The sequence below is a fragment of the Amphiprion ocellaris genome, chromosome 19 (assembly GCF_022539595.1).
Source record: "Amphiprion ocellaris isolate individual 3 ecotype Okinawa chromosome 19, ASM2253959v1, whole genome shotgun sequence".
In the NCBI taxonomy this organism is placed as follows: Eukaryota; Metazoa; Chordata; class Actinopteri; family Pomacentridae; genus Amphiprion; species Amphiprion ocellaris.
In genome coordinates this window covers 14,200,613-14,215,470 of record NC_072784.1, presented here as the reverse complement: position 1 = coordinate 14,215,470, position 14,858 = coordinate 14,200,613, and the positions used below count along the sequence as shown (strand labels likewise).

General features: G+C 39.5%; 1 protein-coding gene across 2 annotated transcripts in view; it reads right to left on the bottom strand.

The window, feature by feature from the left end:
• Nucleotides 1-10,157: 10,157 nt before the first annotated feature.
• Nucleotides 10,158-14,858, bottom strand: part of ngfra (nerve growth factor receptor a (TNFR superfamily, member 16)) — a 42,433-nt gene continuing 37,732 nt past the window's right edge. For both annotated transcript variants that reach the window (XM_055005288.1, XM_023299520.3), the window contains one exon: nt 10,158-14,577. In XM_055005288.1, the coding sequence (XP_054861263.1) occupies nt 14,525-14,577 (53 nt within the window). In that variant the 3' untranslated portion in view covers nt 10,158-14,524. The remainder of the gene's footprint in view (nt 14,578-14,858) is intronic.

Genomic DNA, 14,858 nt, shown 5'->3' with positions numbered 1-14,858 from the left:
CCTATCCATTAATGCAACTGCATGCAGTTCAAACTTATGCCGTGACAACAGTGACGCGGAAATAATATACAAAGACTGGCATTGAGACTTTTGGAGAAAAGTGATGCTGTCAAATTCATGTAGAAGAGTGCGTGTCTGAAAACCTTTGCATGCTATACTTTCTGTTATGTTCTGTCATTTCCCTACTAACGTGGACATTTATTAGTACTGACAGCAGCTTTTGCTTGGCAGTAATGCGATTTTAAATAAAAAATATCCATCACTCATATCAAATATTTTTCCCTAAAGCCACCCTTCTTTTCACACAAATCACAGGTTATTGCTGTTCGGGATTGTTTGCCCCCCAGCTACACAGCTATACATAGTTTAATATGAGCAGCGGGTCATCCACAGTCACAAGAAAATACTGAAAGAGCCTTTCACATGTCAGCAGGGAGGTTCTTTAACATTCACACCAGCCTTTACTTATAATTTGGTTTCTGTGGAACTTCATATCTCCATATCGGTATATCTCCATATCACTTACCTCTACTGCTGCAAGTTCCCCTTATTATGCCTTTTAAAGTGACTTCTCTTGATGTCCTGCAGTTTTTCACACCAAATTTATTTGATTTCAGCCACTTTCTCCCTTGAAACTGATCTCAACTGTTTATGTCGGTCGTCTCCCATAAGTCTTATAGTTATCAATTAGTAAATGTGCTGCTACGTCTCCATGATCTGTTCTTTCCTCTCTGGCAGTTATACGTCCCTGCTGGGTGCTGCTCTCTAAATAGATGGAGTGGAAAATAGGATGTCAGTTAACACTGTAAAGGTCACTGAGCTCCCTACTGTTCTCATGTCTGCATGGGTTTCCAAAGACGTGCAGTTTGGATGAATTGGACACTCTGAGGGTTTGATTGTGAAAATGTTTGGCTGTGTGTAAGTCCTGTCTACAGCCTCTCTGAGGCAATGCATGCTGGGAAAGGCTCTATAACCCCCTGCATCTCCGAACAGGAGGTAAAGAAGGAACATGACAATCTGCAGCTACATTAGCAGCTCTATAGTTCTAAACTGAGGTCTGGTGTTAAAGTCTCCACATGTGAAGCAATTCACTCTTTGCCCAACATTTTGTAACTGACACTTGGTTGCTAGTGGATATTCCAGCCTCTGGTTGCCTAGGAAACCCAGTTTCCAAGTTAAACTGGTTAGGTTTTGCTTCAAAAGTAATAATTCACCCACATTTAATAACTTTTAACTCAAACATATACACACTGATCCAACTGAACAGAACTTGAGGGTCATGTCAAGAACCTCTAAAGGCCAAAGGAAGAATGAGCTGGTTAGTATTAGAGGAAAAAAAGAAGAAATTCAGTGAAGATGAGGTGTGTTCTTGTTCCTAATCGTTCATTATATTAGACTTGTTAATTCCTTTGAACAGTGCCATGTTTATATACAAAGAAAATCACAGATTTTTCATTATCCCTTGTCATTTTAGAGTATTTTCTTCATCCTTAGCTTTTTGGGTGCTAAATATTGTTTGAGGGAGGCAAGTCACCATCGGCCATCTCTTATTCTCTGCCTGTATAAATGATGACTTCTGCCACGGAGTTTTTCCACCAAAGAGAAGAGAGAAATGGAAGTACTTCCTTCCACCGTGAGACATTTGTGCTTTATTGGTTCAGTGCAATAGTCTCGGCCACCAACGTATGCAAAAGTTAATGTTTTATCATAAAACCAATTTCCGGGTCCATTTGCTTGTGTGGCAGAGCAAAGTGTCAGCTTACTGTCACCTAAACATGCTATGTATCCAGCATCTCCAGCCTCAAGGAGAAAACTCCATAGCAACCCAACTTCTGCTGTTAATTTCCTCCACAAAACATCCTCTTTTCTTACTTGTCATGCATCCGCTCGTATTTACAACTTCTTATTCATCCCAAACACTCCAGTTGCTGAATTGCCCACGCAGCTTCTCCACTGAGCAAACACCCAAGGGGGATTCCACCTTTCCTGCTTTTTTTTTTTTTTTTTTTTTAAATATGTGTGGATATTCAGTATTCACATGGCATCGAGCTGCAGCACCCGCAGCAAGCAGGAAAAAGCAGCTCTGAATGCATCATTGTTGACAGAGAACAGAGTCCATTACAAGGTGAGAATGGCAGAGTAATGAGAAAAACCTGATTGTTAGATTCACTTAAGTTGAAAGTCGTGTTCTCTCCGCCAGAGCTGGTTTTGTTGTGAAGCAGGATGTGGAGCGCTCTGAGCGTTTCACTTTATGTAACGGATATCAACAATGTCCTGTGAAGTGGAGTTCAGTGCAATGATTGAAGATCGCTTTACTTTGCCTTGTTTTTTCCCCTTGTTATCATCGTAAATGTCAAAAAGCTGCTGCGATGCCTCTGATCAGCCTCAAGACCCCGAGGTAGTTTACCCATCAACTGCCAAGTGCGGTTCATACCTCCGTTTGTAATTCGGGGAAAACGTTAATTTGTCCATACAAATGCTTAAATACATGTTTGTATGTGTGTGAGCTGTTTATCTTTTTGTCATATACAGAGAAGCCACGATGATTAGAGGGTAAAAATCAAGCCTGGTGCTGTAATCAAAGAGAGGAGAAGGTGTGTCACGAGAATTAACACAATCTGTGTGTTCTGTCTGATTGTTTCTGCCTGCTGGCGATTAGAAATAAGTCCAGAGAGCACGAAACTAAGCATCCCAGCTCAATACGAGATAGGTTTTCACAATACGGGAAAAATACACGATACACTGACTTAAACATTGGCAATAAGTGGTTTGTAAATGTTTATACATCTTGTGGTTTTACATTATGTTCCATTTTGGGGAGATGCTACCTGTGGGTGTCACATAAACTTATTGTGTAGTGCTGTTTTGATTGAGGTGAATACTAGAGTAACAAGGACAGAGTTACGGGGTCTTTCGGCAAATCAAGTTTGTTTTACTCACAATCAAGGATGGTATAATGTCTCAGTGAGCTTCAGGAGCTCTCTACAAAACAAAGATGAGCAGTGAATGTGGCTAAAACCATCAATGGAATAACAAAATACCAAAAACATGTAGTGAGTAGTGATAATTCAGTTATATTATTAGCATGATAAGCCTATTATTGTTCTATTTGTAAGAAACAAATGTCAAAGCGTTCATTGAAATAAGTCAAATGGAAAAAGCAGCATGCCAATGCAGAGTTCTGCTTGTTCAAGCATTTTGTTTTAAACGCTTGAGGCACATATCAAGAACTTTATTTAAATACAGTTTATTAAGAAATTCCTCTATTCCACTTGTCTGCATCCATTTATAGTCAGTCATTTGATGCGAGCAACACTATGCTCCAATAAAAGAGGTTAACAAAGAGTATAAATGAATTCACCTTGCTGAGAAAACAGTCAGTAGCAAATGAAAGTAGCTTTAAATATAGTTTCAAGTCTTGGATACAGTGTCATAAATGGCATCAGTTGTAAAAATGGGAAATAACATTGCTGTATTTATTAGAAGTTTTAAAAACATTGTTGTGACAAATCCTGAATTATTTAGTCAAAAAAAATAGGAGCCTTTAGGCCTATAATAACTCCTTTAACAGCAAATATTAGTACTCTGATCAGCAAAATTGCAACTGTCCGTTTTAATCATCGAATCATGTACCTGTTTTCTGCTTACATGTTATCACATTAGCACATCTCTTTATTCTCATTTCCCAGCTCTCATAGCAAAATTGTATTTACCCTTCTGGTCAGTTTCTCAGGTCATGACAGAATTATTGATCCGACCTCAACCATGAGGTAAACTTCTACAGATTCACTGTTTGTTTTTGATAAGATGTCGGGAAAATGACACAACAGAAGCCTTTGTTCTGTTTCTGGTACCTTTTTAGTTTTGTCATTTAATAAACATGAGCTTATTGTTGGCCATAATTCAATCTGCCATTTTTAAGGCATAATTGTAACAAATCCTGAATTATTTAGTCAATACAAATAAGGGCCTACTATCCCTCTAACAACCAGCAGTGGGCAACTCCTCTGTTTGCAAAAAGAAGTCAGATTGTATAGAAGTCTATGAGAAAACGAGCCTACGTCTCAGTTAATGTGTTACTTAAGTAAACATTTTTTTTCCTAAGTTTGTGGTCTCAGTTGGTAGTTTCAAGCTTTCTTCAAGACAGAGTGATTTTTATTTTGAATATTATGGTCTCATTTAGAGTAAGACTGACAAAAAGCAGGATATGTTTTAAACACTAAATGCAAAATCAGTGCTTTAGCTGTTTCTTCTAGTTATTAAATAGGAGCAGCAGCGTGGACATTTTGGAACTAGTCAGATATGTTAATGAAAAACATTCCCTAATTCTGTTTATTATAAGCAATGCCATCCACAGGGTATTGCATTTCTTTCAAAACATGCTGATTTGCTAGTGTGAATCAGTAGAATATAAACATAGTTTCTAAGAGAGTGGCTGTATGGGTGTTCTTTTCAGCAAAATGTGCTTTTTGTGATTTCCCGTATTGTCATTACATTGTGTTTATTTACCGTTTGTCACCTTTCCCGGTAAATATGACACAGTGGCTTTTCACCAAGAGAATTTTTGGGGGATTCAGTAGTGTTTGTTGCTGAAATGACCTAATTTCTGCGTCACTTTCTACTTTGTTTACTGTGAAACAAAGCATCTGCATCCAACAAGATGAATTGTCGAAGGTGGCTGCATTGCAACGTTGGGCACACTATCATTTTTCTCTCTCACGGGCGGAACTGAGAAAAGCAAAATAAGATCTAACTGCCCTAAAATAATTCATCTCTATCTTGATGCGAGGCGACAGTCAAGTTATGGATGTGGGTAAACTGAATCCCACCGAGTCTCCATTAGTCAGCCATGTTGTCCACACTACTTTGTAGGAAAAAAGAAAACCATTTAGTTGCTGCACCACTGCTGTGTTGAGGCATATTTTAGTTTTTTGTCAATAAAGCTAAAAATACAGGGAGACAGAGGTATTTATTTCAGAAGTGATTCATCTGAGTGATGACCTGTCATTAGTCCTCTGAGACCCATCAGTTTCTCTCTGTTTTTTTGCTCCTGTCACAATTTTTACTTACTGTTAACTCATTTTCCCACTGCAATATAAAATCGTGTCCCTCTATGGGGACACGATAAAAATATAGAAAAATAGATAACATGATGTACATTTTTTTGGATTATTTGTTATGCCAAGGCTGAAAAACCATGGAATCAACATGTGCGACATTTTTTGAGTGCTCACATGTGTTGCCAATGCTGGAAACAAAACTGAGGACTCTACAAACTATATTTTACAACTTAAATTTGAATTTGTTTCCATACTTGTCTGATATCTGCTCTGAGTACACATTCTGCAGTTCAGCCAAAAACTCAAAGAATTTGCACAATTTGATTGTTGGTCACAGCTGGGTCACTCATGGCTTCATAGTTGAACTGAGGAGCGCAGAATATTTTAGGGTTTTTTTTACAGAATGTGATTAGAACACACAATTTATTATTAGCAATTTTTAAAGGAAATATGTAAAGAATTTTCACAAAATATCACAATTTTATGTTCTAGAATAGAATTGCACTTCAAGGTCTGTTGAAAAGTTGAAACTCCAACATTTTTTTTCTGTTTTTACAGTTCAGTGATTTTTTTTTTTTTTTAAAGATAATCTGCCTTTCAAACCTGCCACAGTGTTTATCTTTCCTATTGCAAAGGTGTAAGTAGTCGCAGGGTGCATATGGACTTGATTTATGGACTGTACAGAGCAGAAGATGAATGTGGTGCTATGTGACACCTCGAGGTTCATATTTCTAGACAGACACAAAACACTCTTCCGTTTCTTTTTGTTTCCAGATGACATACCTCAGAAGTCCCTCAGTAACAAGTGCAATGTGATAAATTAAAATATTGCTGACTGATGAGGGTTTTGCGGTGGGGTGTGTTTGGCTTTGGTTGTCCACCAGAGTGAGGTGTTACAGAATGGAGCTCTCACAGCTGGCCGCCATCACTCTCAAGTCTGTCCTTTCCCCACCTCCAGTCCTATCTTTTAATCTTGTTCTTCTTTAGCTCTTCTGTCTTTATCCAGAGCTCTAAGTGAGTTGGGACAGGGTGGTCCCCCTCATTTCCACGTAGGCTGCAGGCAGATGGGAGAGGCCACGGGTGGACCGGTTGATTTGTGTTAACTGCTGGTGTGCCGGATGGTTTCCTCATGTGCCCGACACATGAAGCCAGTGTTCAGGCCTGCAGCCAGCTCTCCCACGCAGACTTCTCACCCTGCAGAGACATGAATGAAAACACTGATAAAGCAGAAACACAAACATCACACATGACACAGATCTTGCTAGAAATCTCCCCATGTTCCCAGTTTGCTCTGCAGCTGCGTGTGCGCGCATGCTGGGTATTTATTCCTATGTCTTGTATGTTTATCTGTCAGGTGTTTCAACAGAAGAGAGTTCAACCACTTGGAGCCTGTTGAAAGACTTCAGTCCTTCCTCCAGTGTGTGGAAAAATGCCATTCTGATTCCAAAAATATCCTTCTTTGCAATGTCAGCTCACATTGTTTGCAGATGCACATTGACTGGCTGAAACAACAGTCCAAAACTTCTCTGCACTGATGTGGTTTCAGCATTTTGATTTCACTCCATCCTTCTCTCTTGAGTCAGAGGTGCAGTATGTTGTGCCTAATGTTTTAAGAATGAAAGCCACATTTCCCAGGAATCCTGGTTCTTTCTGTCTCTGGAGATGTTGCTGTTTTCTACCTCATCCTTGTTCTTAGGAATGTTGAGAAGGTTTGCAGTGTAAAAGGAAATACAGGAATGAATGACAGTCCAAATGCATTCAGATAAGGCTGTACATTATAACATGAAATTAAAATGTTGAGTTGGAATATTAGAATTGCGATAGAATTTTATTGTAAATGAATACTACAATAAAAATTTGTGTCATGAAATTTGCAAACATACATAGAAACTTGTTAAACCCCCTCAAGTGATATTATCCACAGCATACCTTACGCCATGTCTCACTATTTAGACCTCTCCGAAAATGGTAAACGTAGGGTATTTTGTGAACAGTATTTTCAAAATGATGCTGACGAAGGTGTTTTGTATACTTGGTGATGACTTCTCAGTCAAAGGCAAGCAGAAACCTCCAAAACTGAGAAATCAGTGCAAGTACTAAAACCTGTAGTTCCTTGAACGTCCACTTGAGGCTGGTTCCAGAAGTGTGTCACTCCCCATAGACTTCCATGTTAAACTGTTCAACTTTACAGCAGAATTAAACATGTTGATAGCCTGGTACAAAGAAGGGTTTTAGTCTCTATAGCAAATATGTTCATTCATGATGACTACACAGGGATGACACTTTGCAAAACTTATTCGTTTAAATGGTATTAAGGCTTAGAGTTATAATTAACAGCATGGCTGCTTTGAGTGACAGGCAGGTGCTGTCACTGGACACTACATAGGCTGCTTTACCAAGATGACAACAGCAACCAGAACAAGCTTCAAAGCTGCTTTTCAAGAAATGTCAGTGGTCTTATAAGTGACTAACGGACTATATTCAAGTAGACCAGAAACATAATATTTAAAACCACAAATTTTTCTTGGGGTACAGAGAGTTAGTATTCAATATTCAGAAATGATTTTTTCCTTAAATGTGGTCAAAATCTATTTTTTTCCTCTTTCTGTGTCCATATGGTGTGTTTTATATTCTAGAAGACACTTTATGAGCATATTAAGCTTTTAGTACCATGGTGTAGCATTTCCACTTTGACACAGTAGCGTACCGATGACCATCTCAAAAACTTACTAAAAACCTCCGTAGTTTCATACATGACAAAGCTAAAGAAACATTCTTGTCAACTTGCAGGGTGGAGCTTACTGTATCATTATTATCTTTTTAGAATTGGTTTCCAGTTTGAACAGCTGTGGCTGAATTCCTATAATATTCCAACTTGCCCCATTGTGTAGCGTAGAGTAGTTTTACGGTGTTTCAGTAGTTTCAGAGTTGAAGGTGAGTTGCTGTGCACAATCTCACAGAAACAACAGTGTAGAGTTCCATCTAAGACACTATAAGGCAGGAAAGGATTATTTTCATGGAAAAAAAACCTTTTAAATATGTAAGTTTGATTCACAGAGATGAGTTTTTAAGGGTTTAATCAGTGAGGCACTTTATTGTTTTTGTCTGTCTTTGTGCTGTAAGTCTATGAGATGTACCAGGTAACATGAATAACCAGTAACTTCAGGCATATTTCATGTGTCCTGTCTATGTATTTTATGGTTTTTATGTGTCATTTTATGGTGTTGAAATGACACATGAAATGCTTAAATCTGTGGTGACTTGACATTTTATCCATACAGCACTTCAGGATGCCAGGCTGCACTAGATCAACTTTAGTGCAGCATCTGCTGATGGAGCCTGTCAGCATCTTCGACTGAATAAAGCAATAATCTGCTGAATTAAATTACTAATAGAAGCAGCTATAAACAAACAAGAGCCTGAAAAACAGCCCAGACATTCTTCTTATAACTGAAAGTGACTGTAGTGTTTCTGGATGGACTGAGTTAGCCATGTAGACTTTGAGCTGTTTGACTTGTATCGCCTCAAGCATGTTCTAATGTCTTTGCTTTTCCACTTGGCATGTCTGTTTCCTTTTATCTCTTTATGGCCTTTTCCTGCCATTTCAGCTGTCTTGCAGTTTTGATTAATCTTGATCGAAGGAAAAACACATTTTGATTAGTGTCTCCATGTAAATGTTCCCTGCTGATCAAATTAAAATTTTGCAGACTATCTGTCATCCCCATCTTGGTCTGGTTTGCTGCATTCAGAGCTGCATACAGAAACCAGTCAAAGAGGGGAAAAGGCTGTACAGAAATATTTCAGGACTGCTCTTAACACGGCAGTGTTTTCCCTCCCAAACTGCAGCAATACAGACATCTCTACTGTACTCGGGGACTTTTCTTGTACTGTGACATTTTTTTTTGTGTGTCTGTGGAGGATTTATCACAGAGGATTAATCTCTGACACGTAGCAGGAAGAAAATCCCACAGCACCCAATGTTGAAGTGGTGATAAGAATGGAGAGAGCCACACTCCTGGTCCAATGGACATTCACATATGTTCCTGCTTTTAACTGTGGTTTGGCTGCCAGTCCACAAAGCCATACCGTCTGGTTTTAGGATTTTATTTTCATTTGCTTGAGGTTATTTTCACAAATGCTTTTGGGTGTTTTTGTGAGAAGGGGAACAAAACAAAAACTGCAGTTCTTAAGCCTAATGTCAAGTCTCTGTATCTCACATTTGGACGATTCCTCGAGATTTTGATGGTGATAAATTCAACTTTTATTTTTACACTAGAGGCTACCAGCAGCCATTTAGATTAGCTTAGCATAAGGACCAGAAACAGGAGGAAACAGTGAGCCTGAATCTGTCTGAAGCTAACAAAATCAGCCTACCAGTGCCACTAAATCTCTCCACTTAATATATAATATAGTTATGGAAATGTTTGGACACCCCTCAGCAAACTGTAGATTTGAAATACAATCAATATAGAAAAAATACATCACAAAATGAGCAGACAATAAAGCAGGAAATGGAAAGAAGGAGAAAGTGATTCCACAAAATATCAGCAAATTCTGGATGTAAGTCAAGAAACTGAAAGGGGAATCCAAACAATCCATGAAAGGTTACTTCCAAAATCTGATTCAATAATCCTTCAAACAGATGAGACGCTGAAGACTGCCTTTGCAGTGGCCTCAGAATCAAAAGATCTGCAAATCACAAGGAGACAGACGACTAGCAAGCTGCAAAAGCTTTTGCAAGCAGGGGTTTTACTAAGTGCTGATTTAGGGAGCAAAGTGAAATATATATATATATATATTCTTTTTTTATGTCCGGGAAATGAAAAGTTACAGTGCAGCAGAAGAAAGGCTGTAATGTGCCTTTAGAAAAGAAAATCGAGGTGATGTAATTTGGAGTCATTTGACATTTAATTGATTTTGCACAGGGGTGTGCTCGCCTGTTGTGTACTCTGAGTATTAATCTTCTCATTTAACCCTCCACAAGAAGCATATTCTCCAAAATGTCAAGCTCTTTTTTTATAATGAAATTAATCATTTCTCTGTGCGTTTGAACCCAATCAGTCATAGTTTGGCTACAAAGACAAACTGGACACATAATGCAATGACATCTCTGTTTATTATAGATGTTCATTTCACTTGCACACAATTTTGTTTTTGTACATTTTATAGTGTATTTTTGTATCTTGTATCAACTCTAAGAAATTCACATTTACACAATGCATTTTACATTAGTAGCTAACTACAGATGACATTCAGCTTTTTTGGGACCAGGTCTTGATCTGTCTGTATCCAGTAATAATGTCACAGAGAATCACAGTGAACCTCCCCATAGATTTCATGTTGTTGCAGATTACATGTCCTGTTGCCTCTGAGATGGAGGTACGTGATAAAACGTACTGTACATGCAAAACATCTGCACAGTTGAGCTGAGTTCTATTGACAAATAGCATATGTGAGTTTTAGAATAGTCCTAGGTGACATGTAAATGTTTTCATAATGCTACATGACCCTATTAGTTGCCAGTATCTATAGCATGTTAACATACAGTATGTGTTCACTGGCAACCTATTTGTACTGCAAGTCTCTCTATACTGGTGCCAGGTTTATACAGTTTGTTTGAGTCTCCAAGGTTCATCTATAGTGCTGACTTTGATTTACTAAAAACCTTCATTATCTCTCAAAATATTTAAAAAAAATCACATAAAAACACAAAATAAATGGAAAACTGCCAAAAAAAATATAGTCAAACTTCTGAACTCAAAGACACTGGACACTGTACACAGGCACTTGAACTGTGGTACACTCTTTGAGTGCATTCATATTACGTCTAATAAGTGCTACAAAATAACATCAGTTAGAAAAAATACTGATTCCAAAAGTGTAATACTATTCAGAATACAAATAAAACTGGAAAAGACAAAAAAACACACAAAAAAAAAACAACTCAAAATTCTGGGCAAACATAAACCTTATCCTTGAATGTGTCTTGCATATTTTTTCGGTTTATATTCAGGTTGTACATTCTTACACACAAGCTGTTGGGGAAACAGAATAAGCTGGTTCAGTGCGCTGCTGGAGGGCTGATTGGGCCTCAAGGGAAGATGGAGTCGAGGAGCGAGTGTGTCTTTTTTTTCCCGTTAAATCAACACTCTGGTCACTCATACTGTAGCAGAGTCTGCTTTAATGTCACAGCCACAGCAAGAAGCAGGATGAATCATAGCAGCTCTCTCAATAGAGGAGTGAATCATAGCCTGCCTGCCTGTGTGTGTGTGTGTGTGTGTGTCTGTGTGTGTGTGTCTGTGTCTGTGTGTTTGTGTGTGTGTGTGGTCACATGCCCACACCACATCAGCTGTGAGCAAACTAGAGCCGAGGTTCATCTGCTTCCATTCATTACGCTGCAGTGACACATGAATCACAAGAGAGGAAAGTTTAATTGTGTTGAGATGTTGGCGACCACGTGATGCATCCACACAGCATCGCACAGGATGTACAGTAATGACTCACTCTCTCTTTCTTCTCCTCGCTGTAACCTTTCTTATCTGTGCAGCGTTCATAAAACTCCACAAGCTCTACTAACAAGTAAACACATTTCACTTCCCTCTCAGTAGCGGTTTGTGTCCATATTCAAGCTCAGAGTAGAAGATTGGCACCACTTGTGCAGGGATAATGGCATGGAACACCCCTGCAAAAACACTGTTGTGTTTTTAATTGTAGTTTTTGGATGAAACAAATGGGAATTGATGAGTTTATTAATGAGCTTTGAAGGTGCTGGTTTGTACCTTTGGAAGGAGTCGAGCAAGCTCTTTGTCCTTGTTTCCAGTCTTTATGCTAAACTGAGTACCTATGAGTTATCCAGAATTCATTTGGAATTCAACAACAGCAACAAAAAGGTGGGGAAAAAAACGTCATAGGTGTCAGAATAAATGAATAAAATACCAACGAAACACGGTCTATGTTTGGGTTTTGGCAATTTTTTGAGTCGTCGCATGAGTTTTTTGTGTTTCATTTTCATCAACCAACATTTTCTAAGTGATGCTCAGTTTCTCGTGGATATTCCAGGCTCTGGTTGCCTAGGTAACCCTGCCTCCGAGTAAAACGGGCTAGCTTACATTAGCAATTCACGTTTGCATACAGGTTTAATTTGTTTTATTTTGCATATACGCACTTTAATAGACATTAATAAATGGATGATTTGTTTATGAACAGTAAATTGTGAAAAACAAAAAAACTGTAAAAACAAAAAAATGTCTGTGGTGCCAAAAAATACTGTAAAATAACATGATGTGTGTATTTTTTTTGGCTTTTAAAGTGTAGTGAAGCATATTTATGCATGCCAAATGAAATTATGGATGGATGGATGGATGGATGGATGGATGCATGGATGGATGCATGGATGGATACTACCATGTATTGTGAATGGGAATTTGCAGAAAGCAACACTGGAACATTTCTTTTGGTTTTCTCAGTTTTTGTTTGTCTGAAAGTAAACTTAACTAAAACCCTTCATGACTTCTGGTTTCCAAACAAAAAAAGGGAAAGGAGTTGCCAAAACCCAAAAATGCACCATGCCTTATTAGTTATCATCTTTGACTGTGACTCCTGTGAACTGTCGGTCTGTTTTTGGTTTTATAAAGAAGAACGGAATTATGTTTTTGAATTGCAAGTGAATTACAGATCGCCCAATGATACCCAGAGCTGCTGCCTGTAGCTTCATGGTATCAATTTTCTTCATCCACGTCTCAGCAAGAAGCATCAAGCTTTAAAACCATCTGTTCCTGAATCATGCTGGAATTCGATTACTGTGTCTTTCTTCACGGCTTTATATCTCGATCATACATCTATAGACAAATGCACTACAATTTCTTCATAATTTTTAGTCACCACAACAAGAGGGACCCTGAGAAGGAGTGTGCCCCTGTAGGAATGAAAGCAGTGCAGTTCAGCTCAGCTACAGTTTGCTTCTTTTACAAGGTATCTACTGTTTGTCAGCTGCTTTTACGGATATTTGGAGCAGCAGGAGGGGGGCAACATGAAAGTGGTCCTCAGTGATAAAAGGTGCCACCCAGCCTTAGAAGTGAGCCTGCTCTAAGTGCTTTTATATCACCATGGCGATGTAGTAAATGTCAGCGGCCTCAGCGTTGGATAAGGGATCTGTAATGTCACGTTGAGGCTTCTGCGCTCCGTCGCCTCTGTGCTGTCCGCTGCATTCATCCTGATGGGAGTGGAGCAGAGGGTAAATGAAGCTGAAACCCTGAGGTAATTACTACCTGCCTGTCAGGACGTCACTCTAATGGGCTCAGTGTTGAGCGCCGGTGACAAAGCATTAGCGCCTCGGCACTGCTTATCAGACAGAGCTGTATGCAAGATGGTAAAAGTGAACATGTGGAGACTGAAGTGATTTTTGGAAAGTGTGCCTCTGAGGGGTGTCCCAATTTTCTGCTCAGTAAGTGTAAATTATTCTAGATGGGATTCCTTGTTTCAGATTTTTTTCATTTAAGCTTTTCTTTTTTTTTTTTTTTTTTTTTAAATGATGATGCCTTCCCTTCCCTCATTGCAGTGAGTCAGCAGAGCTCCACGGTCCAGAGATGTTAAACCGGAGGCTCCCTGCTGAATCAGCCACAAAATGAAAGTAGCTCACCGCTAACAGGAGGCAAACTTTTGGGGCGTGTTACATTGTGAGCACAAAATTGCTGAAACACAACCCCTGGAGGCACCGCGAAGAGGGATTCAGTCGGCGGGACGCTGTGGAAGAATACCGAGCGGCCTTGTACAGTAAATGACGTCACATCCCGGTCAACGTGGCCTAACAATGACGCAAAGACAACGTGACACGAAACGCGGGTTGAGCTATACAAGAAAGTTCAGAAGAAGTTGGGAATGACTCATGGCTCCCCTTCTGCTGCTTTTTGTGTCACTGATGACGGCAGGGGTCTAATAGAGTGAATCCTATGGAGAGAGACAGAGGATTATCTGAGAGTAGTGGAAGAAGCATGAGGGGAAAAAAAAGCTGCTCCACTCTCTTTGATGTGCAGGAAAAAAGAAAGAAGACATAATGTAGTACCTTTCTGCCTATTTACCTTTCAGGCACAGACGTTTCATGGCAAGTGGTTACAGAATTAAAAGCGTAGAAAGGGGCAGAAGATACTAAACTGGCAGCTACTGACATACTGGAATTAATAGGAGATGCACTGGCGTCTATCTACGATCTGTGTAACACTAGTTAAGATAGTGGTTGGTATTGCCGTAGAGGTCGTGTCCAGGCACACTGAATGACGGAGTTAGACTCTATATGCAGGGACGAAGAGTCACACTGTGGCCCAAAGGTGCTGGGAGGTCCGTAAAAGTCAAGTCCGCGGCCACTCGTCAGTTTTTTTACATTCTCTGCGTGGCCCAACCCTGCTTTTATTTTGGTCCAGTCTCTTCTCCCTGTCTTCAGCTCCTCTTCCTCCTCCTCCTCGTCTTCCTCAGACTTCAGGAGGAGGTGAGTCGGGCTGGGGGCCGCCGTCCACCCTCACCACTGCAGGGAGAAAGCAAAAAGAAATGTGTCAGGCTTGCAGGGGGGAGGGCATGGGTGATCTGTGGTGATATTTAAATCAACGGTGGCTCCTTTTATTTAATCTATCTGAATTCTCACTTGTGCCAACACAGCCTTCCTGAGTCTCCTGCTAAGCAGCTCCTTTTCAGGAAGTGGGAAGTCCTTTGATTAAGGACACCTTGATTAGGTTCTGAATCGTGGGCAAATGGTTTTTTTTAATTAAATTTCCTCCGCACAAAGATTATAACTTCCTATGGTAATGC